The 27,424-nt window shown below is 45.1% G+C and overlaps 1 protein-coding gene and 1 long non-coding RNA gene across 3 annotated transcripts in view; one reads left to right on the top strand and one right to left on the bottom strand.

The window, feature by feature from the left end:
- Nucleotides 1-1,455, top strand: part of LOC123048569 (uncharacterized) — a 13,143-nt gene extending 11,688 nt beyond the window's left edge. For both annotated transcript variants that reach the window (XR_006423318.1, XR_006423319.1), the window contains exon 4: nucleotides 1,157-1,455. This is a non-coding gene — a long non-coding RNA (uncharacterized lncRNA). The remainder of the gene's footprint in view (nucleotides 1-1,156) is intronic.
- Nucleotides 1,456-11,066: 9,611 nt separating this feature from the next.
- Nucleotides 11,067-12,004, bottom strand: LOC123048568 (uncharacterized). Its single transcript, XM_044471650.1, has 2 exons — nucleotides 11,660-12,004; nucleotides 11,067-11,561 (listed from the first exon to the last, which is right to left on the bottom strand). The coding sequence occupies exons 1-2, from the start codon at nucleotides 11,934-11,936 to the stop codon at nucleotides 11,239-11,241; spliced, it is 600 nt and encodes a 199-aa protein (XP_044327585.1). The 5' UTR covers nucleotides 11,937-12,004; the 3' UTR covers nucleotides 11,067-11,238.
- Nucleotides 12,005-27,424: the final 15,420 nt, after the last annotated feature.

Genomic DNA, 27,424 nt, shown 5'->3' with positions numbered 1-27,424 from the left:
CTCTCGGGCATTTCATCGAACACCTTGTGTGCATAGGAGGAACCAAAAGCAAACCCACCACCCCCTTCTGAAAATTGTGAAGTGAGCTGAGTGAAGTGAAGTGAGCTGAGTCCTATATATAGGGATGGGCCTTTAGTCCCGGTTGGCCTGGCCAACCGCGACTAAAGGCCTTCGGGGACCTTTAGTCCCGGTTGGCCAGGCCAACCGGGACTAAAGCCCCTCCCGTCCGCCAGCTGGATGGGCCTTTAGCCCCGGTTGGCCTGGCCAACCGCGACTGAAGGCCTTCGGGGACCTTTAGTCCCGGTTGGCCAGGCCAACCGGGACTAAAGCCTCTCCCGTCCGCCAGCTGTCGACCGAGCGCGCTGGGCCCAGATAGTTGGTCGCGGGTCTCCTCCCGAACCGCGACTAAAGGCCCCTTTTGTCGCGGTTCGATTGTTTTGGGGACTAATGGGGGCGTATGGAAGCCTCTTTTTCTACTAGTGTTACATGGCATTCTTAATCTGTTTTTCTTATTTATTGTATGCCTAAACTAGCCAATAGTGTTATGCTAGTCTACTGCTTCTGTTGTTTCATTAGACTGCAAAATATAAGCGCTAGTATATATACTTCAGTGGGGTTGCAGATGTTCGTTGTACATTTGTACTTGGTTATCATTTTACAACTTCAACAAGCCAATGAATCGATTATCGACACGACATATGTGTCTTTTAGATAAGGCTTTTTTTACCTGTATCACATGGCCATCTTGGTGTAACCATAGTACATGTGGGTTCTGGACATAGGATTGTTACAGTTAATTAGAAAAATGTCATGTGCTTCGAATTATATTAATGTTACAAGTAATTTGAAAAACATGATGTGTTCTGAACCGTTGCAAACTTATAATGAAATTGACATTAGTGCAGTTTATTGGTATATTCCTTTTGTACACAGAGCAACGTGTAGTACTCAGTCTATTATTTGGAGTTGCGTTCCTGCTGATTCATGTAACCCTGAAAATTGCATGTGAAGGACCAAAAGGTGAATATGTAGTCATACTGTTAGATATCTAACCAGTCAATTAGAACATCTAAGTTCCTTTTTTTTATCCTCAATTAAATTTCAACTACAGTACGTCATTTTCATCTCCCTTACATCTAGTCTAATCATTTCTTAGGAATGGGAGACAGTACTGGAAGAATCGTGATCTATGGCAAGGGTGATGATGTCTATGGCGATGATTGTTATGATCTATTTGGCGACGAGCATTATGATCCATATGGTGATGAAGGGTGACGAGTCTAGTGATCTCTCTTCAAGACATTCAACAAAGTGAAATCATGGGGTTTTGGTCAATTTAGCTTATGCATAATGCTTGGATCATTATATCTTAGTTACATTTTTTGCATTTTAAACTTCGTAGATTGTTCATCATGATCAATGTAATTTTGATGCAACTCTTCTGATATTTTGAAAGCTGTGCTATATACAATATATGTTACTTGGTCATGTGTGGGCTCTGCAATTCTGTGATATATTTGAAATGAAAAGCAATCCTCTAAGGGTGACTAATGGCCTACCAATGGCCTACCATGCAATGAACATCTGAGCTACACAATATGCCAACTTCTCAGCGTTGTTAAATAAATATATATTGAGGGTGTTCGTCGGCCTCTCAACTATAGGAATAAATGAAGGGGTGTATGCACAACCAGCGATTATACTAGCTGTTAGTTTGGTTCTCCTCTTAGTTATAATGAACCTTGAGGGGCCAAATATGCCGTCACCTATTGCAAAAGCTGAGGGGAATTGATAACTGTCAGGAAATAAATTCCCGACGGGAAACCGTCAGATATGAGCATCGTCGAGTTTTGGGGAGCTAGCTCGCGACCAAAATATGATCGACGGCTCACCGTCAGCTAAATACCGTGGGAAAATGTATTACCCTATGGTACCGTCGGCTATTATTGTAATGGCCGACCAAGCATAGCCGACGGGAGATTGCCGACGGTGTACCGTCGGTTATAAAGAAAGACGACGGTGAAGGAAAATATCCGACGGTAATTTGACCCTCGGTTATAATGGGAAATCTAGTAGTGTACACAGTGGCTAGTACATGCTCTGTTTTGTAGAGACCACATAACATGGAGCTACTTATAGTGGTGTCTACCCAGCCAGTGAGGTCTTACCTATGGATGGCAGTTTAGTTTGCACCCTATTCTTTTATACCTGCTTATGTGAAACCATGTCACATTTCATGTTTATGATTTTGGATGTATTGGGTTGTGTGTATCTGGTTATGCAGAGGATGGGTTTGCACTTAGTATGGTTGCATTATCTTGAAGCAATGATTGAATGAAATTCCTTTTATCGAAAAAAATCCAACCATTCGAACTATGCTAAAAGAGGATCTGGTACACATACTTGCTCCTACCATCTGTTTTGCACCATACAACTTCATTTGGGATTGTCCGCTATCATTATTTAAATGACTAGGTAGCATGTTGTTGGTAGCTAGTCTGCTGCACATTTACCTCTTTTCTTTCTTCCGTTTCCTTTTCTCTTTCTTCTCCTTTTGTCTGTGTCTAGCTGTCTGACTTGAAAGGGATGGAAATCAAAACGACATAAGGATTTCGAGTCTCGGCCATAAATTCCACAGGCCTATCAATGTCTACTCATGACTATATGCGTACTTGATAGATATGTCGTTCTAGCTGATGGCCCCAATTGGAGGACTCACATTCCAATTATTTCGTTACGGAGATTAATGGTGGATTGGCCGGAGAAAGTAACGTGTTATAGTGACATCGCCTAACAACAACAAACACATACTAACACACTGGCATGAGGAAAGAGAAATCAAGTTTATATGTGTCTAATGATGAGAAGTGAGTGACACCCAGCAAAACTATTAGCTAGCTGATGGACACATTTTGTGTCATGGAAATATTTTGGATATAGTAGAAATCAAAACTAATTCCACTTTAATATATTTATAACAATATACGTTGGATGTGGTCCGAACTTTACGATAATTTTCCATAAGAAGAGTGGGGAAAAGGAACAGCTGAGGGATCCTTGGAACACCATTCTTTTTAGAGTATGGATCCTGTCATGGACGTATATGCATGGCTGAATCGACATGAAAGATCGCCAAGCTTCACTGACGCATCAGATGATCAAAGGGCAAGGCCATCACAGCACCTTCCTGCAGGCATTCACAATTTCACATGCGCACCACTAGGACCAGACCAGATCGAAGAAACACAGATACGCGAGTTGCAGGTCATGCAGGGTTCACATGACACTGACTCCTCCCGCTCCAACCATAACCAGTTTAACACTTAAACTAGTAGTAGCATCTGCTAAGCAGTCATGCATGGCGGGGCCGATATGCTAGCACGTAGCACCACAACTACATTACTAATACTAATCTCTCTCTCTTCTCTCTCATCAGCATGTTGATGACACCAAGCACAATCAGACACAGGAATCTTCCTGCGCATGGCTGGCCCTTGTCCCATTAGAGGACACGGATCGCAAGTCGCCTCGCGGACTGCCCTCCCCACAGGGAAATGGCGGGGGACACAGAAGGAGACACTGGTTTGAGCCTCAAGGAATGGTTGGGAAGCATGGAGAGCATGGGTGACAGCGTTAGGAAAATGTTTTGGGAAAGCTAGCACAGAAAGGAAGCAATGCATGGATCATCGATGGACTTGATCGATCTGATTATTAGTTAAGTATGCTGAACGCTGAAGATAATGAGAGCTTTTTTACTTCTGCATGCACATGGCCACCAGGCAATAAACACTAGAGTACAACCGAGGCGCCTACCTACTAATGCGGCTCCGTTTGTTTTGTCTGGTGAGCTGGAAAATACTACATGTGTCGGGGTGATGCATGGTTCAAGCGAGGCGATCGTACGTTTACAGAATTGAAAACGGGGTTTGCATCGGCAGAGGGACTCCTGGCAGGGCGCACACACTTGTTCGCTGTCTTCCTGTCCTGCATTTTCAGATCGAATCTGCAGCGGGCAACTTCCTTCCTCCTGCCTTGCGTCCGTCGATCCCCACGTGCATGCCAACAAGTCCCGACCAGCGTCGTCGTGCCTGTTCATGGATCGTAAAGGATTCGACTAACTTACTGTTTCCAAGTTGTTTGAAAAAAGGGTTTTGATCTCACGTGAGCCCCCCAAATGCCACAAGCCATTGTGTCCCAACGACCAAGCAAGCGTAACCTTCTTCTCTACGTGTGTTCTGCTGCTAAAATTAGCATTATGAGCAGGGTAGTGATAGTTTGACCAAGGGGCCAAAGACCTTTTTGTTGTCCTACTAGTGTGTTTTAGCTTCTTATATCTCTAATTATATACTTCACTTAATTGATAAATAAAATCAGATCAATTTCTAAATGGAAAATACAGTGAAGAAAACCTTGTCTTTACCAATCCTTATACGATAATGTGATCTTCCTATCAAGTACAATAAAAAAAAAACCAGAACTAGTAGAATGCATAGGAAAACCTTGCACATTTGTCACAAGATCACACATGGCAAGCAATTCCACAGGGACAAAGAAGGAGACGCTGGTTTGAGCCTCATGGAATGGTTGGGGGGGCATGAAGAGCAGAGCATGCATGGGTGACAGGAATGAGGACAGTGTATGTTTTGGGATAGCAAGCGAAGGAAGCAAGACATGGTCATGGATCGTCGATGGTATGGACTCGATTGATGATCTGATTTGTCAACTACTGAAAGCTGGTGATAATGAGAGGATTTTTTACGTCGGCATGCACATGGCGACTAGGCGACTGAGAAGCACTACACTACAACCAAGGCGCTTACCTACTAGTGCGGCTCCGTTTGTTTTGTTTGGTGAGGTCGTTTGGGGTGTGAGTCATCCATCGCTTATCTTACTCATGGGCCGGAATGATGCATGGATCAAACGAAGCCATAGTACGTTCGGAATTGAAAAATGGGATCCGCATCGACGACAGGCGGACTCCTGTCAGGACGCACACACTTGCTCGATGTTTTCCTGTCTTGCATCTTGAGGATCAGACCGAGGGCAACTTCCTTCCTCCTGTCTTGCGGCCGTCGATCTACACGTGCATGCCAAGAAGGTCCCGACCAGCATCGTCGTCGTCGAGCCAGTCTGTTCCCGGATCGTCAAGGATTCCACGATTCAGCCACGATACAGTAGGGGTCTTCCCTCACTGTTTCCGGGTTGCAAAAAGAAGTTTGTTCTCACGTGAGCTATAATTAAGCCTCCAAATGCCACAAACTATTGTGTCCCAATGACCACGCAAGCGCAGCCTTCTTTTATTCTGTTGTTAAGTTAAAATAAAATTAGCTTTATGAAGGCGCAGTGGTAGCTTGATCACGTAGGATTCACTTAAGTAGGCTCGTCCTGGTGGCGTCCGCGTATCCGTCATCGGTTGCTCCCTCCCTTTCGTGTTGTTCCGAGTGAAAACTTGATCTACGGGATCGGACAAGAGTGACACTCCGGTGGCGTGCCCTTCTTGAACACACCGCCTGGGAGTTATAAAATCCGTCATTGTCCGGCTTCCCCTCTTTGTGGTGGCTAGCTCACGGAAGGTCTCCATCGGCTCCAAACGATTCATTTTGGTTCATATGTAGTGTGCTCGGTGGTCGATTGAGTGGTGTTGGAGTGCATTGGCACCCTTATATCTTGTCTTGGGTGTGTGTTGTGTGTGATGGTGACGTGTTGTTTGCAGTTGCTTACATCTTTGGTCGTTGATTTATATATAAAGCAGGACAAATGCCTTTTTTGGTATATGCGAGGAGCGATAGCGGCGCGTCATCGACTCATTCTGGCGGCTCCGATAATGAGGGCGGATAGCGGTGTGATCATCTCATTCTCGCCACCCGGGTATGTGAGAGGCGATAGCGGCGCGTCGGAGGCTCATTCTGACGGTGGTAGTGGTCATTCGGTGGTTTAGGGACCTCGATGTAAATATATTATGTTGGGGGTGCTTCATACTTCAAATGAACTTTTATACTCCCTCCATTCCCTTATACAAGGCCGCTATGAAAAATACATTTTGTATCTATACAAGGTCACTAACAGTAATCGAGGCAAAAATTAATGATGTTTTCTCATACTAGCAACTTGTTTAATACTAGCATGCATGCATGTAGTCATAATGACACTTTGCTACTTCCTTCTTATTTCTTCTTTGCATGCATGCGGGTGTATTAATAATCCCGGTTAACGAAAAAAAATTGGCTTGCAAAGCAGTCATTAAATTTTACATTGGTACATGTAATTTGAGTTTGTGGCTTTGTATAAAGGAATGTAGGGAGTAATAGATATGTGCCTTTCACGAAAAAAGGATATATTTAAGTAGGCTCCCCTGGCCCTCCTCTCCCCTTCCCTCATTGATATGGCACCGACATCTATCCCATCCCATTTTTTACCACTCGAGAAAACACCCTCTTCCCTCCCCAGAACTGGTGGACAACAAAAACGAAATACATCGCCAGGAAAGAATGAATAAACAAGCAACACCGGAAAACAAGGGCAAGAACATAATTCAATCACAAACCACTTGCTGAGCCCTCACACATTCTAGAATTTCATGGTGGTTACTACCAAGCTAGATAATTCTACCCCACAAAAAAATTCTCTATTGGGATATTTTCTATATTCCTACAAGTAAAACCATCTATCAACGTATTTAAAGATACTAAAGTACAAATTAGAAATAACCTAGAACGGTACATTTAAATAGAATGGATTATTCTATTTATTTTAATATTTATATGATTTGCATATACAAGACGGCCCAAACAAAATTTTAATAATAAAATATTGCCTCACAAAAATAGAGTTCTATACTTCTACTTCGGCGCTATTGTAAGGGGGGCGAAGACATGTCTGTGCTAACATGGCAATAGGGACTCTTGTAGCTATAGTGTTTCAAATTTCTATTATGTAGCTATTAAACTAAACTATATAGTAAAGTTTGTACCAATGAAAAATATAACATTTTATATTATATTTGTAAACAAGGTGATCTGTTTAAATAAGTAAAAATGTTTAGTATGAATAAATAAGTGACCACCACAGCCGGCGCGTCCGCAAACTGGCCAGTTTTTCTTTCCTGTTTGGGGTCTTTTTTCATAGAAATGGGGACCTGATTATAATTTTTATTTCTTCGAGGTCTTCTATATAATATGTTCTAAACCTTAATGAAATAACTTGGTCTCCGTAACCTTTCCTGTGTTTAAAAAATATGGTGGCACTCGTATGAGAAAAGAGAAATCAAGCTTATATATGTCTAATGATGAAATGACCAAATTATCCAAAATCATTAACACCTCACAAAATTGTTGCCTATTTAATTAAATCATTTTGTGAAAATGAAATAATTAAGGTATGACATAAAAATAATATATAAAAATCATAATTAATTATGTTTAGTGTATTCATTATAAAATGTGGACTTGGCTATATATACGCGAGGATAAACGAGTACTTAATTGTAATCGTATACATCCTTTCTAAGCAATGTCTTAAAAATTTATGTTTATTAGGGAGTTCTCCCACCTGAATATAATGCTTAAAAGCGGCAAAAGCCAAGAGTCACCGTTAGGCTTTAGCCGGTCTAGTTTATATGGAAAACCATATCAAAAAACTGAATAAGCTAGGCTTGTTTATGAGGAAAACCGGGCTAAAAACCGTACATGTAGCAAGAGTATAGGAAAAAAGAAAAGACCCTTAGAACAAGGCACATATAGCTAGCAGACACAAGGACCATCGGCAAGTAGATGTGGAGTGTCGTCGAGGGTTCACTATACAAGAACTTTGCAGCCAACCACTAGTACAGAAAAGCCTAGTAGCGGCTTTTCAAAAATGGCGTTAGTGGTGCCCAGGCCAAACGCCACTAGTATGACGCCGATGGCAAGCTGTTAATACCTGCGTTCGGCCCAAACATCACCCGTATAGGTCTCATCTATGGCGTTGTCACCAAATGCCACTAGTATGGCACCGGTGATAAGTTGTTAATACAAGCGTTCAGCCCAAACGCCACTCGTATAGGTCCCATCGGTGGCTTTGTGACAAATAATCAGTAGCGTACCTTGAACCCTAGATGTTGGTAATAAAAGTCAGGCGCCATTTGACTGGCACTTGCTTTGACCTATGGGTCCCCTTTTTCGTGTCAGTAAACCCCTGTTGGCAGATAACCTCTAGTGTGTTACACTAATCTAATTAAAACATAATTAAAGAAACCTTTAGTTACACATTAATATTAAACAAGTTCGCATTCACATATTACACAGATTTTGTTCAAATCACAAAAGAACACCTAATTAAAACTAATCGACTCGCCCGATTCCTCGCCGTCGGGCCTCCCCTATCACACCACCAGTCCACCGAACCAGCTGTAGATCGCTAACTCTCTTGTCGACGCCCGGAGCCACTGCCGCCGGGCCTATGCGTTGTTGTCGGAGATGTCGATGACGTCCTCCTGGGAGTAGCGTAGTTGACCGGCAGGCAGCAGCAGGGCTGACAGACGCGAGATCCACAAGGTGACTTGCGACTAACGCGAGATCACTTGGGGAGAGGGAGCTGGTGCGCTATTCCACAAGATTAGCGAGGTGACGACTGACGCGAGTCCCCCCGTGGCCGACGACTGCTCCGCGAACCGCGAGACAACCGGCGGCTCGCTCCGGTGGCCGGTGCTCCCTGGTCCGGGGCGGCGATGTTGGAACCTTGGGGTAGAGCCTAATTGGTTTGGTGCCAATAATTGGCAAGTCTAAAAATTTGAATCTCAATGGCTTGACTACCAATTGGTTCTTTCCCACCTCTCAAAAAGTTGTCAATATTTGGTAATTTTTGGTTTTGCCAAATATTGGCTTGTCAAATATTGGCAATGCCAAACTTTGGCAGCGAACCAATTAGCCTCGTGCTTCAAGACGGGGAGAGGATGGAGATGTCCTGCAGTCCCCAATCGCTGATGCCGTGCGCAGGTGCGCTGTCTACGAGAGATCCAGAGGATGTGCAAAGGTGGGCTGGGGGTGCTGGGCTAGGAAGATACATAGGTAAAAAAAATTGGTTAAATTCTTGGGCGGGCCATGGCCCAAGTCGGCCCCGACAGAGCTCCGCCCCTGCACATGTGTCACAAGATCACACATCGCAAACGATTCCATAGTCAACCACAACAACACCACCAACGAGAATGAAATAGCAAGATTACACATTCATATAAGGTAAATGATCTAATCTAACCAGCCGAACCATGTATCGAATCGGAAGGGCATGCGAGGTCTCAAGCATCGAGACCATCCATGTGAAGCGCCATGTCAGCCCTGACATGTGGGACCGTCTTGGCAGAATGACTACAAAATTAAAAATGGCAACATACGGCACATATATGGCTAAATGGGGGTAAAACAGAAAAGTTCTGGTAAAGCGGAGTAATATTTATAAAGATGCCAAAAGACAGGGATAAAAATAGAATTAACTCTCTAACATGTTTGAAAGTACTCATAGGTATTCAAAGTATTGTTTGCTTCTTGTCAAGATAAATGAGAGCATGTTTAATAATATAGTCGGTTGGTGGCTATAACATGTTATGATGTCATCTGTAGTCAATGTAATAGCCAACATGTATAATACTACCATCGAGCTACAAAGAAGTACTACTACTTTATTACCACATGACGCACATTACACTCTCACATAGCTTCTTGAAGCCCATGCTACATTCGACTGTAAATCTACAACCCGCTTCTCTTCTCTCTCCTTTATCTCAGTAAAAATATAATATTTAAAGTCTTATAGCCTGCCTACGTCATCTTATTAACTTGTTCTCAAGGAAGAAGTAGATAAATGAAGGAAGTAATTGCAAGCGTCGCACCCATCAGTTTGTCATTACTGAGCGGAGACTCACTACTAGTATTAGGCTCGAGTTAGTAGTACAAGTCTGAATGGAGAATATTCAAATTGTTGGAGTGAGAGATTTTCAAGGCTTCTCAATTTTAAACTAACAAATTCAGACAGTTTTTTCCCAGCATTATCCATGCGATCTGACCATTCATCTTAGAGAGGAATGAGCCTACCAACCAATCTTTCATTGGCCCTGACATGTGGGACCACCTTGGCAGAATGGTTACAAAATTTACAAAGGTAAACCATAGCACATGTTTCGTTGAATGGGGGTAGTTGAATGGCGTAAAACGGAACAATTTTATTTAAATGGGCAATCTTTATAGAAAATGATAAATGATGGGGGTGACAAATGATTTAACTATTAAAGAAATTTAAACATACTCAAAAAAAATTGCGGGAAAACTTTCGACTATTCATCTTTAATCATGGTAGTATAATTAACACTAATAATAATAAAAATTACATATAGATTCGTAGACCATCTAGTGATGACTACAAATACTGAAGTGTTTCGAAGACGCGCCGCCATCATATAGACAGTCAAAATATACTAATTGCGTCTTTGTCAAAAGAAATGAAGGAAATATTAAACCAAGACTCGCTAGTTGCTACTACATTCAGTATGCTGGAGCTGATAGTACAAGTTTGAATGGAGACTCTCTAGTATATTCAAATTGCTGCGGAGAGCGAATTCCGGGGCTTCGCAATTTTAAATTAAAAATCACTGTTTTCTGTAACCATTGACCAGGCGGTCTCACAATTCATTCATACGAGCCTATTTACAAGTGTTTCATTCATTATGACCTCCCTCAGAAATGTATCCGTGTCCTTATATGCCATCAAATTTGAAATGGTTAGAACTGAAAACTGCCCAAGTGCTCAGCCTCTCTTCTTCATCCTCACTAATCTGGAAAACTGAGACTATCCACAACCATGGTCAAAACTGAAAACTGCCTAAGTGCTCAGCCTCTCTCCTTCATCTCTCACCTAATTTAGATTTATTAATTTCTGCGGAAAAGGCTATTATAAAAGTTCATTGGAAGCACAAAACATTTCAAACATAATAAAAATTACATCGAGATTCCGAGACCACGGAACGACCACTACTGCCATCAGAACGAGCCATCGACGCACCATTGTCGTCTCTCTCCCACCGGAGCTGGATTGCCGGAGCGGACGGCAGGAAGAGGTAATCTTCACCCCAAAAAAAAAAAATGAGCGGGCGATGCATGCTACTGTATCACCAAAACGGATTCAAACGGGACAGAAGCCGATTGATACATTCAGATCGCCTAATGTACCTACATTTCTAGCTCCCCAAAAACCTTCTTCTACTTTTCTAGTTCATTTGGATAGTAGTATATCCTCGCAGTCGGCGTGTCCGCTGGACGACGACTCTGTAATGCTCTGCAACGCCGGTCGCCAGTGCCGGCCTCTGCCGCGGGCGGCGGCCATGCTCCGGTGGTGCCGGTCCTTCTCCAGCCGCTTCCGTTCCTGGTGCTCGGCGGGCTGCCTCTGTTCTCCGTTGGCTGCTGCTGTGGCTGCGTTGTCGCCCCTCGGCCTCGGCGGTTGCCGCCGCCAGTGCAGCCGCGGCCACTCCTGCTCGATCGCCTCGTCGCAACCGCGCATCCTCTCCTGCTTCCTCGTCTGAACGGCCTTGGTCACCTCTGCACGCACGCACGCACAACGGAACGATTAATCCCTATGAAAGAAACCAATCCAAGAACTGGTAGATTCACCGGGATACTGCTAATTCGGCACGAACCTTGGGAGGTGATGAGGCGGTAGACCTGGCCGAGGAGGAGCGTGTCTTTTGGCTTGAGGAGCTTGATCTTGGTTACCCTGGCACCTCCTCTTTCTCCGGCGACGGCCGGGTCGGGCTCGGCGTCGACGTGATGCAGGACGACGAGCGCGACGTAGTGGCCGGGGTTCCTGCGCATGACGTCCGCCGCGGTGGTCGGCCAGTGGAGGCGCTCCACCTTGCCGTCGCCCGGGTGCTGGATCACCACGGCCGCCGCGTCCGCCGCCTGGCAGTTCCCCATGCCCGGTCACGTGCTCCTGCACCACAGAGATGCTGCCCGAGACGCTGTGAGCTAGCTCTCGCGTCTGGACTCTGGATTCTGATGAGAAGGACAGGGTGGGTTGGTGTTTTATGGGGGACAGGGGGAGCCAATCGAGAGGGAGATGAGTGTGATTAGCGAGCTGGTAAACGAAGCCATTTTAAAACTACTTGTGGGCGTGTGATGTTGGTTGTTGCGAGGTGATAAACGAAGGAGTCAATCAAGATCAACTTGTTAATTGATTGTTTAGGGACCGTAGAAAAAATGGCCGGCACAGTGGAAGCAGCATAGGGATCGTGCTTGTCTTCTTGCGCAGGCATGTCGTGGACGTGCCATACGTCGACAATGCCCTGCAGGCTGCGGGGAGCTCTACCAACTGGACTCACCACACAAAATACTAACAGTAGTAACCAACAGGACACCTTACTTGTGTTGATTTTATTACTCCCTCCCATCCTTTTTACCTTGCCTAGTTTTCTTTTTTGCCTATTTACTCTGCGCGTTCCCGGTTTGTAGCACCTTTTTCCCAAGCCTGCTCCTATTGTTGTGCATGCGGTTGGACTCATGCATCCATGCTTCCAGTAGAAGATAAGAAAATGTGCGCTGCTTTGAAAGGAAGGAAATCAATATATATTTCTTGTTTTATTTCTTACCATGCAAGGAGTACAACACGTACATGTTCTGTTGGCAAGGAATACTTCCTCCGATCCTTTTTTATACTCCCTCCAATCATTTTTATTTCTTACCATGCAGATTTTTAAACTTGGCATGCTGCCTTAGAATGGTGATGTAAGGCCCTAGAAAAATTTCATCGATTTGAACAATGTCGAAAAAATGTACTCTGAGACGGAACCTTCCGCCCAACCCGAACGCTCTACCCGAATCTTTTTCCATTTAGATTCTTGAACATTTTCTTAAATTCGCAAACTTTGTTTTCAAATTCATGAACTTGCTTCCATATATGGCAACTTTTACAAACATTTTATAAAAACCCGTATTTTTTTTCAAATTCATAAACATTTATACAAGCACGTTGCGTCATGTTCGACTAGTGTTTTGGGGCTTTTCACGGAGAAAACCCTAGAAAATGCAAAAAAAAAGTCAAAACTCAATTAAATTTATCATGGATGCTTGGCATGGTGATGCTAGTGTGTGAAAAATATTGGGTCCATTCTATTGATGTGAAAAAAGTGCATCCAGACTTGCCCTACCGGTCTACCAGAACCACCACATTTGAACATGGTGTGCTTCTTTCCATGCATGAAATGACGCAAAATTTTGCCAGCATGTGGGCATGCTCACTACAAGCCTCCATGCAAAATTTGAAGGAATTCGGGCACAGAACGCACGTTGCGTCACGTTCGCCTAGTGTTTGGGGGGGGGGAGGGGGGTGTTCACCGGAAAAACCCTGGAAAATACATAAAATATTAGAACTCAATGAAATTTATAATGGATTCTTGGAATGATAATACTAGTGTGTGGAAAAAATTTGGGTCATTTTTATTGCTGTGAAAAAAATGCATCCAGACTTGCCCTACCAGGATACCCGAACCACCACCTTTGTACACGGTGGGCTTCTTTCCATGCATAAAATGACACCAAATTTTTCTAGCATGTGGGCATTCTCATGGTAGCCTCCATGCAAAATTTGACAGAATTCGGACACCAAAAGCATGTTGCGTCACGTCGGCTATTGTTTTTGGGTTTTTCACCGAGAAAACCCTAGAAAATGCATAAAATGTCAAGAACTCAATAAAATTTATCATGGATGCTTGGCATGATAATACTAATTTGTGGAAAAAAAATTGGGTCTGTTTTATTGATGTGAAAAAAAGTGCATCCAGACTATACCTGGCCAAACCTCGAGCCGGGCCTAGCCAAGCCCGATGCAAAAAAACCTAGGGCCGGGCCTGGCCCAGCCATCCGGCCTGTTTTTTGGGCCCAAGCCCGGCCCGAACACGTAAAAGCATGACGGGCCTCGGGTTGGGCCCCTTTAGAAAAGCGCAAAAACAACGGGCCCGGGCCCGGCCTGGCCCGGGCATCGGGCTCAAAATCTAGGCCCGAGCCCAGCCCGGGAGCAGCGTCGGGCTGGGCCGGGTCGGGCTTTTTCGGGCCGGGCTTCCCATGGCCAGGACTAATCCAGACTTGCCCTACCGACCTATCTGAACCACTACCTTTGAACATGGTGTGCTTCTTGCCACGCATGAAATTACAACAAATTTTGCTAGCATGTGGGCATGCTCATGGCAGGCCTCCATGCAAAAATTGAACGAATTTGGACATCGAACACACGTTGCGTCATGTTCGGCTAGTGTTTTACGATTTTTTTCACCGGGAAAACCCTAGAAAATGCATAAAATGTCAGAACTTAATGAAATTTACCATGGATGCTTGGCATGGTAATGCTAGTGTGTGGAAAGTTTTTGGTTCCGTTTTAGTGATGTGAAAAGAAGTGCATCCAAACTTGCCCTATCAGCCTATCCGAACCACCACCTTTGAACATGGTGTGCTTCTTGCCAAGCACGAAATTACACCAAATTTTGCCAGCATGTGGGCATGCTCATGGCAGGCCTCGATGCGCATGTATGCTACACCATCTTATTAATTTTTTATCGCACATGTCTCTATTTTGCTTCCTGGCCAAAAGAATGAAGCTTCGGTTACACAATAACCAAGAGGTGTAGGTTTCAAGAAACATTTATGCTTCCTACACAGTTCAACAAAATTTCGGTTAGATACTAATCGTGCTTCAAACAACAGCACACTAGGCTTCCTATGCGCCCAAATAAATGAATTTCTCTTATACACTAATCAGGTATACTTCCAGCATTACTGCCTGATGCTTCAAGGGATTACATGTTGCCTACAACCCAATGTTTCAGTATAGACGTCCTAGTTTCAATCGAGAATATATACACTTGTTTTTTTAGTTGAGAAGATATACATCTGGAATGAATTTTTGAAGTACCTTTATTTTGGAAGCAGATTTTTCTGAATAATATATTTCCATCGCATGTGGTTCCATAAAGAAAAGTTTCCATGGCACGTTTGCGTTGCAAAGAAAAAAATTCCAGAAGCAATTAATTTTTTTAATTTGCTATTTATCGGAAGCAAATCTGTCCCGCGAAAAACAAATCGGAAGCAAATATGTAATTAGCGGGAAGCAATATTTTTCGTGTTTGTTTGTTGGAAGCAATCACAACCTACCAAAACAATTGCCCGCAAAAAAAAAAACCTACCAAAACAATTAGCGTAATTTCTGGGAACCAGTTAGTTTGTTACTAAAAGCACAAAATTAATTATCGACGGTGAGATTTTTTTTGGAGAGATTAGCGGGAGGAGATGCTATATACGTGGGGAGTGTTTACTAGAAGCACTGATTTAGGAAGGAACGTGTCAGATCGGACGAACAGCGCAATGATAATCCAACGGCCACCGAGACGGACGTACTAAGAGCACAATCATACCAAAAGTTGTCACAACTGTTATGGTGTTCTGTTGGTTCCACGGTTTATGTGATAGAGGGAGGTCTTGAGGTGGACGCTCGCCTCATGCATATTTTTTGAACATTTACTTAATAGTAAGAGAAAAAAAGGTGTAAGTGGGCCGGCCCATGGTTAGGGGGCGAGTTGACGATCGTATACATACCAAAGTGAGTATGATTGTCAAAAGTCCATATTACCCTTTATACGTATTGTGAGGGGGATGTACCGAAGCCGTATTGTTGATAAATACTGAGTCTACTATGTGTTTTGAAAATATGTGTCTGTTTAATCTATGCGGAGGGATTCAACTTGTTTAGGCATTGTTTAGCAAATCAATGTCATTAGATGCATCGTGGTATATATATTTTCATATTGTGTCCATTAGGTCTTGTGGACGTTCACATTCTTTCTACAAACTTGGTGGAGTATTAATGTTTGATTTGAGACAAAATAAACATGTAATGTATTTTCATATGGTGAGAGTATTTACGAATGCCCTTATGTGTAATGCTCTCCTCACCATGTGGCGACAAGGCGGGTGAAGACACAAGGTACAATGTGTCGCACCGTGACATCATGGGCGGAGATGGTAGTGAGCATCCAGGGTCCAGGCCTGGCCGCTTGGGACATGATTCTTCTTAATCTTACCTATATAGTGCTCGTCGGGAGGGAAGTATTATAGACTAGTATTATGAGTGGTGGCTAAGATCCCAAATACCAGGGCGGAGACAAAACCCATGCACACCGGGTCGCGGTCCGGGGCGTGAGCCCCGCGTGTGACGTCTTGTAGCTACAGGACACTGAAGCAGGCATGGGGCATGACCTAATCCTTCATCCGCCCCTGCTAAATAGTTGTATTTAATGATATCATATTGTCAGTTCATTTACATACTTACTTATAGAATCTCAAATACAAAGTTGCGGTTAGGTTCTATTTCTTATTAACTTGCTTCTACCATCTGTTTTGCACCATACAACTTCATTTGGGGTTGCCTGCTACTAGTATTTAAATGACTAGGTAACATGTTGTTGGTATCTATTCTAATGTGCATTTATGTTTGGGTGGCTTATTATCATAAGTTGTTTGTTGTTGCCATCACATTTTTTTCTTCTGTTTCCTTTTCTATTTCTTCTCTTTCTTTTGCTTGTATCTAGCTATCCTCTAACTCAAAGAGATGGAAATCAAAACGGAATAAAGATTCTAGGTCTCAACCACAAAATCCCCGGGCCTATCAACGTCTACTCATCACTATATGTACTTGATGGATATCTCACCAGAATATGTTGTTGTAGTTGATGACCCCAATTGGAGGACTCACATTCCAATTATTTGGTTGCTGAGATTAATGATGCATTGGCTCTCGACAATAACGTGTTCTAGTGATATCGCTAAGCAACAATATGCACATACTAACAGAGTGGTGTGAGTCAGGGTAACAAAAGTTATATATGTCTAATGAAAGTGACATAATTATTCCAAATTATTAACACATCACAAAACTTTTACCTGGATAATTGGATCCTTTTCTGGCAAGGAAATAATTAAGATATGACGTAACAATGATGTATTGGAGATCAAAATGAGTTCCACTTTAGTATGTTTATTTATTTTTGAAACAAGGTCTCTTAGGGCACGCTTCACTATAAAAAACAGGCAACACGCTCACAAAACAGGCAACCGGCCGACCTTACACCCACAAGACCACACACCACCGAGGAGAGGACAACGACAACGTCAAGATTGCCTGCAATGTCATTCTCATCACCTCTCTCCGAGCAAGCAACTCCGACTTCGCCGTGGATGACCTGTCGAGACCCCTTCAACGAACTCTACATGAGGACCATGTCGTCCAAAGCTAAACAATCGGCCACATGCGTCGAGGATTAGGTAACTCCGACTTCTCTGACGAGTCTTGCGGGAGAAAGAAGCATGCCCTACGCCAACATAGCCTGACCCGTGCATCTCATGGCATCGTTGTCGTCATGTCGCCGTGATGATACAACTTCTACTTCACGCTTAGGGACACGTCGCATGGTTGATGTCGAAGAACATGATGCGACCCTGCTCCACAAGGCACCATCAATCATGGAACGCCACACCAACCGCCTACACCTGGTTGGGCACCTGCTAACCGCGATGCGGCACGTCTGGCCTGCAAGAAGCACAGATGAGACCAAGATCTCCAAGACGACGCCCCAAAAAGGGAAAACGACAACGCTACCCTGCAACGGGATCATGGCTTTCGCTGAAGAGCTTGAGCCGGGAGTTGAGAATGCGCATATCTCTCCTAGACGACGCCTCCAGGAAGGATAATGATCGCCCACACCGCATCGGTCGGGCACCTTCTGACTGTGATGTCATGCACGTCCAACCTGCAGGAAGCTCAAATGAGACCAAGATCTCCAAGATGCGCCCCAAATAGGGAAAATGACGACGCTGCTCGACCCTACAACAGGATCATGGCTTTCTCTGAAGAGCCCGGAGTTGAGAATGCACAAATCTTCCCAAGAACATCTTCAAGAAGAATAACGACATCCACATACGCATCGTCACCACCGGCCGGCAAGCACGGTTCTGGTTATATCGACGATAATTACACCTGGATCCTGGCAGGCATGTGGTACTAACTTTAAGATAATTTTCCCTAAGAAAAAGAAGAAGAAAAAGGAGCGGAGGGACACTTGGAATGCAATTCTTTTTCAGATCGAGTGTGGATGCTGTCATGCATGCATGCATGCACGGATGAACCTACCGACCGGCAAGATCGCCCTGCTTCACTGACGCATCACCGTGCAAGGCAAACACAGCAGCTTCCTGCGGGTCAGGCACCACGACCAGATGGAAGAAACGCTGAAACGCCGAAATGCAGGCCATGCAGGGTTCACATGACACTGACTCCTCCCCAGTCCAACCATAACCAGCTAACACTTTTCTATTAGCACTTAGCAGTAGCATCTGCTAAGCAGTCAGTCTGCTAACACTGCAACTTATATACTAATCTCCCTCCCCTTATTAGCATGTTGCTGAGGAGGGAGGACAAGAAGCACAATTGGACAGAGGAATCTTCCTGCACATGGCTGGCCTTTGTCCCATTAGAGGACACGGATCGCAAATCGCCTCGCGGACTACCCTCCCCAGAGGGACACGGTGGGAGACACTGGTTGGAGCCTCAAGGAACGGTTGGGGGGCATGGAGGGCATGGGTGACAGGATGAGAAAGTGTGTGTTTTTGGAAAGCAAGGAAAGGAAGCAACACATGACATGGATCATCCATGACCATGGACCTCATCGATCTGATTAGTTAACTACTGAAAGTTGATGATAATGAGAGCTTCTCATTTCTGCATGCACATGGCGACTAGGTGACTGACAAACACTACACTACAACCGAGCCTGCCTACCTACTGGTGCGGCTCCGTTTGTTTTGTCTGGTGAGATCGTTCCGAGTGTGAGTCATCGACCGCGTATATCTTATACTCACGACGATGCTTGGTTAAACGAAGCCATCGGACGTTCGGAATTGATTGAAAAATGGGATCTGCATCGACGACAGGCGGACTCCTGTCAGGTCGCACACACTTGTTCGCTGTTTTCCTGTCTCGAATCTTCAGACTCTCAGGGCAGCTTCTTCCTGCCTTGCGTTCGTCGATCTCCACGTGCCAAGAAGGTCCCGATCGACCAATGTCATCGAGCCTGCTCCCAGATCATCAAGGGCTAGCACGCTTGGGCGTGCTTTGCTGCGCCATTGGTATTGTCGGGGTTTTCATAATTTTTTGACTCTTTGTTTTAAAGTATAAGATGTATTAGTTTTCTTTTGAAAAGTCAAAGAAAAATTTAAATGTGATCAAATTTGTATAGAAATGCATCAATATCCATAATATCTCAAACCGGTATCATTACGTACATCATGACATGAATTTTCGTGTTTTATTTATTTAGTTATTGTGGATGTCGATCTTTTTGGCTCTCGACTTGGTCAAATTAAAAGAAATTTGACTTTTCATTAAAAAACACTTTATATTTTGAAATTCAGTGAATATTTGGTTTGGTGAGTGGGAGAGATGGACTGTGTTTTCTGTTTATTTATAATGCGGTGTTTTGGTGGGTCTTTCACAATGTGATTTTGTGTTATCTGCTAATTAACTCATATTTAGGTGGGAAAATTTTCGACGTTGATGACTGCATGTACTAATTTGGTGCTACAGTCACATGTTGACGCTTCTTTTTTCTAGATGATGAGAGAGTGTGTGGGGTTCGTATGTTTTTATAGGCTGGCTACTGTCGATTGATTTAAAAAACCGTTGACCCGCTCAAAATATGAACCAAATACAAAATTGTATTACTAATATACTAAACCTAGCCAGGTTTCTTTTACCTGTTTTTTTTTTTACTTTTTCCTATCAGTGAAAAACCGACCAATTGGGGCATGACACGTTTAATATTGGGGGATCTGGCGGGGTAAGATGACGGGTGCACGCAGCAATATCGTAGGAGATTTGAGACATTCCAATTGTAGTGTTGTCGTTTGGGAATCGTTGCGTGTCGGCGGACCGGCTGAAGCGACGCGCCGGTCGCGCGTGCATCGCTGGATCCCTCAGGATTTAACGCCACCGATTTGTGCCACGTCACGTTGCTGTGGGCTCCGCGCGTACCGCTTTGGCGTTCCTTATCTACACCGCGTAGCTGCCTGTATACTTGTTTCTTCTTATTTCTTCTAGCCTGAGCTCGCCGCTTCCCATCTCTCTCGTCTTTTCTCCTCAGATTCCACCGGGGTGCTGTGCTCCTGCTCATGTCCAAGCGCACCACAGGGCTGCTGCACCACCACTGCTGCAAGCTTTAGATTGGGAAACTGCTCCCCCTATTCCCCTCTGTTGTGACCCAGCGGCCTTGCCCGACCAGCAGGACGGCGAGATGCGACCCCGCGCGACGGCAACACATGATGCTGCAACGTGGGGTGGTGGTGCTGGATCGGTGGGCCGATGTGCTGGAACCACCACGGCGGCGAGCTGCGACCCCATGCCCCGTCGTCTTCCTCTGTCTGTGGCGCACTGCAACTGGCAACTGAGGAAGCTGGAACCCGTGGCGAGCAGGCTACAACTGGTGGCAAAAAAAGCTACAAGGGGGGCGCGGCGTGCGAACCAGCAACCATTTCTGCTGGAATCAGCAAGCCGAGGTGCTACAACCGGCACCAAAATATGCTACGACCGGCGATCCAAAGTGCTACAACCTGTAGAATTTTTTGCTACGACGGGCGGTGACCGTGATCACGCACCGGAAAAAGCTGGAACCAGCGAGCAAAAAAGCTTCAACCGGCGGCGCGTTTTGCTACAACAGATGCGGTGACAAATGCTACAACAAGCGGTGACATGCGGCGGAGCTGCATCTAACGGGCTTTTTTGCTACAACGGCATCTGTTTTTTGCTGGACCAATAGATTTTGCTACATCCGGCATCATTTTTTGCTACAGCCGGCATTGTTTTTTTTGCTGGAACTAGTCAAGTGTCTAGCTTCCACCCAGGAAGAAAATGCTTCAACCATTTGTGGAAAAGCTTCATCTAGCTAGAGGAAAAGTTTCAAGAGTGGCATGAGGAAAAATCTTCCACCGCGGGAAAAAGCTTCAATGATGGAAAAAGCTTCGAACGACAATGAAAAAGCTTCAACCGCCAGGAGAAAAAGCTTCAAGTGGTAATGCCAAAAAAGCTTCAACCAGGGGAGCCGTGTGAACGACCGGTGGCGACGACGACGGCGACCGGCGACCGGGGGCGACGAGGATGGCGACCGGGGTCGAGGACGGCGACCGGGTGGCGACAAGGACAGAGATCGGCAGGCGGGGGCGAGGACGGCGACCTGGCGGCAACAAGGACGGCGACCGGGGGCGAGGGCTGCAAGCCGGCAACGAGGACGGAGACCGGCGACGAGGACGGCGACCGGCGGCGTCGAAGCGTCCATGGCGCCGCGGGGCTGAAGGGCGTCATTGTTGTTCGTGCGCGAGAAAGGGGGCGATAGGGCAAAGCGATCCGACGATGGGCAGCCGACCGGCCAAATCGTTCGGCCGGTGCAGCCCGTGCACCGGCGCGCAGATCACTGCCCTTGTCGTTTTGTGCATGGAGTGGATTGGGCATGCATGCAGGCCATAGATGCGTAACGTGATTGGTATTTCTCTACTATTATAGTACACAATTTTTTGAATTTTGAATCTACCTTCTTCTTGCATGTTTTGCCCATCAACTTACATAATGGGTTCATCTGATAGCCGTCCACTTTATTAGATCGAACGGCCCACATTAACCGGATTCGTCACCCACCTAATCCCGCCAAAGCCTGAACTCAGTCGCCCCTTCTGGAAGACTCCACAACCCACGCTCGCCTCCAGCAAATCGATTCCCGCCAAGGCTCCAGCAAATCGATTCCCCGCCAAGGCGCAGCCTCGCTCACTTCACCACCACATCCATATGTTCTGTATGAAATTTCTCTAGCGTGTACATCACACACCACGATCTCCGCCAGTTCATAACCGACGGCCACGCCCCCAGCTCATTCCAATAACCTCAGCGTCCAGATTGCAGCTTCACCACCATCTCCTTGCAAGCTCTGACTTGGTTCGATTTTTCTTGCCGCCTGGTGAGTCCAGGTTCATGAGAGCTGGACATCCTCCGACAACCAGCTGACCATAGTGCCACCGACGGACCACAAGTGAGCTATTCCTTCTCTAGGTGTCCCATCCTAATCTGTTCCTTTGGAATTCTGTGATGATTCTTTTGCGTGCGAATGTTGCGCAAGTTATCCTTCTTGCTATCGATTATATGAAATGCATATTCACTGGTCTGATTGTGGCTGTTGATTTTTTCTGCTTTTCTTGCACGCAAGGTGTTTGTGCTTTTGTCCAAGAAGCTATCTGTTGGTAGACTATAAAAGGCAGTGCTATCTGAACATAAAGCACATGTTCATTCTGTTCATGTCTCATAGCTGTTTGCAAATTTGAGTATGCTTTAATTATTTTTCTCGGATTTGGCAACCTAAAAATGGTCTAATGCTCATATACTGTAGGTTGTGGCTGAAAACACCTGGCTTATAATAATCAAGAATCGAAGTCATAACCGCTAGCTGTCCAGTAAAACCCAAGAGATGGAAGGCCGAATTCCTTTCAGAGATATTACAAATGTTCACTCGATCACTTCACCAAAAGGGAACCAACGTACGTTTTTTTTAATATGTCGATATCTTCTACTTATTATCCTTATTGATCGCTTGCCTTGATATACTGTGTGTTTTTTGTTTGGTGGGGAAATAGTAGCTGCAGTTGCAGAGCAGAATGATCCTTTAGCAGAAACCAATAAGGCTATGCAAATGAATTCTTCCCAGCGTAAGTGTTACCGCGACCGGGATAGGTATTTGCAAATGACTCCATATCAGAGGGAAGCCTATCTGCAAAGGAATCGTGAGTATAAAAGAATGCGGCGTGAGTGCAAGTTGTAACAACACACAACCAGCACCACAACAGAAAATTTTGAGATCTAATAATAAGAACCAATCCATGACAGGTGACTGTTCTAATCAATAAAATATGCATTACAAACTTTATCAATGGCTGTTGAATGTTCGTTTATCTTTTTTATTATGCGATGTATAATTATTGGGTAAATTGAACCTACATTACAGGAGAGGAAGCCGTGGGCAGTTCAAACTATGAGAGGCACGATTCAGTATTTACTCAACTAGGGTCTTCATCAAAAGGCAAACAAGGTTGTGATATATAATTAATTAACAAATATCTACTATACAAATTTATTTATTATATTTCATTACACCGCCGTTGACTATTTTTCCTTGAAAACTGTGGCAGATAGTGGTGGTTCTGAGACAAGCCGTCCAAAAGCTGGAACTCGCTTCACTATCAGTCCATCTGGCATATATTTATCATCGATATCCTCGCAAGAACAAGCTACAAAATATGAATTGAAAAATGTAGGTCAGCGTAAGCGACAACATTGCACCAATGTGTACTCACAACTATCACATGATCAAGAAGAAACACACGTACAAGAGATTTGTGGCCCTAATAAAAGAAAGAGGTCAGAAAAAGGAAGTTGTAGTACTGCACGGGATCCTGGTAGAAATACCAACAACTTGCATGAAGACATCATTTATGTGCCCCAGGATTATTTTCCTGTCATTCATGGTAATTTTAGTCATAAAAACAATGATTTAATCTATATGTAGCACATAACAAGTATTTCATCTATTTACAACTAGATATAATTTGTCAACAGATTATCTGGCAAATACCGAAGACAACATTGAGTGCGATGAGGTGGACGATGAAAGTCTTATGTATAATGGGCCAGGTAAGTATTGACTGGTACTTTGCTCAATCATTCATAGTTATTTGTAATACTTTACTAAAATATTACTTTAAAAAAATAAAGGTCTTGACTTTGAATCATATCAAGAACCAAAGCTTGTTACAAAATGTATACAAGCAGATCCATATGATCGTATATATCATAATGTGCCCAGTGGTCATCATTTTCTAGAGCGAGTGCCCAACTGTAGACATTGTAATGCAAAAAGGTTCCCATATGAGACACCAACTTTTTGTTGCATGAATGGAAAGGTGAAGATAGTAACCCTAGTGGTTCCTGACGAATTGCGTCAGTTGTACACGAGTCAGGATCCAAATGCAAAATACTTCCAAGATCATATACGGTACTTCAATTCTCATTTCTCTTTTACCTCTCTTGGTGTTATCTTGGACCAAAGGTTCTGCAATAGGAAGTCTGGAGTTTACACCTTTCGTGCACAGGGCCAAATTTATCACCGTATTGACCAGTTGGTTCCAAAAGAAGATGGCCCCAAGCATTTACAGTTATCTCTACTACTATAGTACATCAATTTTTGAACATGGACTACCCGTCCATGGTGTTGCAGAAGCAAAACCCTTAGCCGTTGATTTGTTACGCTGGGTGAATCTCTACCGTTTATCAATACCAGACTTAATTGATCCAACGGCTAATGTTTTCCGGATTCGCGTTGTACGGACGCACGCCAAAACGCTGCCAATCTGGAGCTTCCAGACTTGTCAGGGACGAGTTGTTCGCCTGCAACTAGAGCGGTCTACTGAAGTGAAGAATTAAATATTCCACCAACGAGTATTTACATGTATAGACTGGAACAATCTAGACAAGTGCATGTAGAGGCTAGCAACATATAGTACTACAGTATCAGTTTACTTCTCACGGAGTGCTACTGCTACATGCATGGAAGCATTTCTTACTTTTCTCAAAAGTAGTGTGCTGTCTGCTGTAGAAAAGAGTGTACATATATTTTTCTTTTTGCACGTGAAGAAAAGAACAGCAGTGCTATGCGGACGACAGAATTCAGACGATTCACACATGACACATAAATCCAATCGGACATGCGCATGAATGAGCAGGGTACCGGCCGCTGGATTTTCACGTCGTGCATAGATCGGGCAGAAACATCGTTTGTGGAGCAGTTTCGAGAAAAGAATGTACACATGGCAATACTGTTGGTCGCTGAGAGAAATATTCAAAAAACCAGTAGAAATTTTTTATTTAGATTTTACTTCATTTTTCTTAACATGATGTTAAGTTATTTAACACGCTATGAGGTCAAGGATACACAAATGAAATAGATTTTATAAGAAACCTCTGACTAAAAGAAGTGAAAATTGCCGCATCAAACTAATTTGCTCTACATTTCAAATTTGAATTTAAAAAATAAATGATTTCACAAACATGTCACTAACAATAACATTTCTCTTGATAAAAATGTATGCTTTATCTAAAGCATTCTTTGTATAGGAATTCGTTGTGCTACTGTTGTTTAATGTGAAGAGCAAAAGAAATATCACGAGTTCCCACACGAAAATACAAATTTACTTTTGAAAATTGCATGATATTTTAAACATAAGATAGGAAATTTAGTTTTGCTTTAAATGATTTAGTATTTTGATTACTCATGATAATCTAACGTGCAAAGCACGTACAAATTACTAGTGTTACTTAGTGCATGCATGCTTGAGCGGTGGGCACCTGACGTGTCTCTCTTTTTTTATTAAGCGGTTACCGCCTATCGAAAACTCTCTCGAATAGTCTGTGGTTATCTTCATTCCCGTATCGCTCTATATATTGGTAGCCTCGGCCAATCTTCGTTGCTGCTCCACCTCCGCCTCTCCCCAGCCGACCCATAAGCTTCTATCCTCCGCTTTTCTGCTCCCTCCAACGGTGACCACCCTTCCCTACTCCACCCCAGCCATGGAGTCGCTCGCCCGTCGTCCGATCCGGTGGCCTGTTTCCCAGCGTCGGCCATGCCCAAGAAGTCCGCTTGGAAGTCGCCCTCTTCTTTCTCTGCCTGGCGCCTCGCAGGCTGATGTGCCGCCGCCGCCATCATGGATGCCGACCACTAGCCCGCGCTCACTAACACCGCCAAGAAGAAGAGCTCCCTCCTGCCCCAGGCTCCCTCCTCTTCTCAGCCCCTCTTGAAGCATCCTCAGGTACGTGTGCCACACTGCTTGAACCTGCGCCGACGATGGCGCGCACCATGTAGTCTGCAACGTATGCCAATGTGTGCTCACTCAGGTTCTCCGGCGAAGATGATGCCGATGCCGCCTCGACGGAGCGGAGGAGTCGGTCGAGCTCCTCCTGGCGGGCGGGGCGGAAGGACTGGACATGGCGGGGGCAGAGGACGATCTAGACGGTGCATATCATCCGAAGCTGCCGCCATGCATCGCCGTAGGATGAGCAGATGATGCCCTCGGCCGGCATCGTTGTTGGGACATACCTAGACCAGCTCTAGCTAGCTCTCTCTCTCTTTCTCTCTCTCGTTCGAACGGAGGTAGAAGAAGAAGTGCTAGACATAGATTTTCAGACGACGAACGCCTCGCCGCACGAACGGCGCCACGGCCGCCCGCACGGCCTTTCTTTTTCTCTTAACCGGGCACAATACCCCCTCTCTCTACAATGGACTGGATTACATAGCTTAAATAGCCAGACTCACCGGCCATCCCACAGCCTGAACGCACACATGCCTAACTACCCTGGAGTCTGGAGTCTAACAAACTCTATCCATGCACACACACGGACGCCCACCTCCTAGAATATCTCAACCACATGCAACCATATCCATCCGATGCATGCACGTAGTTAACAACTTAACCAGCTAACTCACGCCATGCATAGTCTAACCAACTCACGCACGCATGTAGCTAGCTTATCCATGCAACAAAGTCATGATTATCCTAACAATCGTTGTATGCCATCTTCCGAAGCAGCAGCCATGCGTCGCCGTAGGATGGGAAGATAAAGCTATCGGCGTCACGGTGCGCCATCTGTTGCATGAATCTCAGAGGCCTGGAGGCAAAGGACGTGTGAGAGCATCTCCAGCCGCGCTCCAGGAATGCCCCCTCAGGCCACTTTTTTTAGCAACGGCGGTAAAAAATCCTCCCACTCGCACCCCAAAGCTTCACTCTTCGCTGGATTTGGAGAAAAACGACGCCGGCAAACCCACCCCAAACCCAGCCCCTAGGGGGCAGCTGGGTGTGCCAGCGGCTCCTTTTTCCCGCGGTTGGCCCACCCTCAGCCTCCCACCTCCCTCTCTCCTCTCTTCTCATCTGGGCCCCACCCACGTGCCCTCACCCTCTCTCCTCTCTTTTCCTCTCTCCTCTCCCATGCCCCTCTCTCTCGACCACGCCGACGAGGCAGCGGGGCAGCGAGGCCAGCGTCCGGCGTGCGGGGCAGCGAGGTCGCTTGGGGCGTGCGTGCTCGACGAGGTCGCCTGGGGCGTGCGTGCTCGACGGCGTCCGGCAACGGTGGCAAAGACTGCGCCATTCTCTCCAGCCGGAGGCGACGCTCCCGACGTCTGCGCGTGGTCGGGTCGGAGCTCACCCGCGCCCGCCTGTGCGGGGACGCGCGCGCAGGGACGTAGTGGGAGCGGCCGGCGTGGTGCGCCCTCGCCAAGCCAAGC

The sequence above is a fragment of the Triticum aestivum genome, chromosome 2D (assembly GCF_018294505.1).
Source record: "Triticum aestivum cultivar Chinese Spring chromosome 2D, IWGSC CS RefSeq v2.1, whole genome shotgun sequence".
Taxonomy (NCBI): domain Eukaryota; kingdom Viridiplantae; phylum Streptophyta; class Magnoliopsida; order Poales; family Poaceae; genus Triticum; species Triticum aestivum.
The sequence above is the reverse complement of the archived record's forward strand: the minus strand, read 5'-3'. Positions and strand labels throughout refer to the sequence as shown.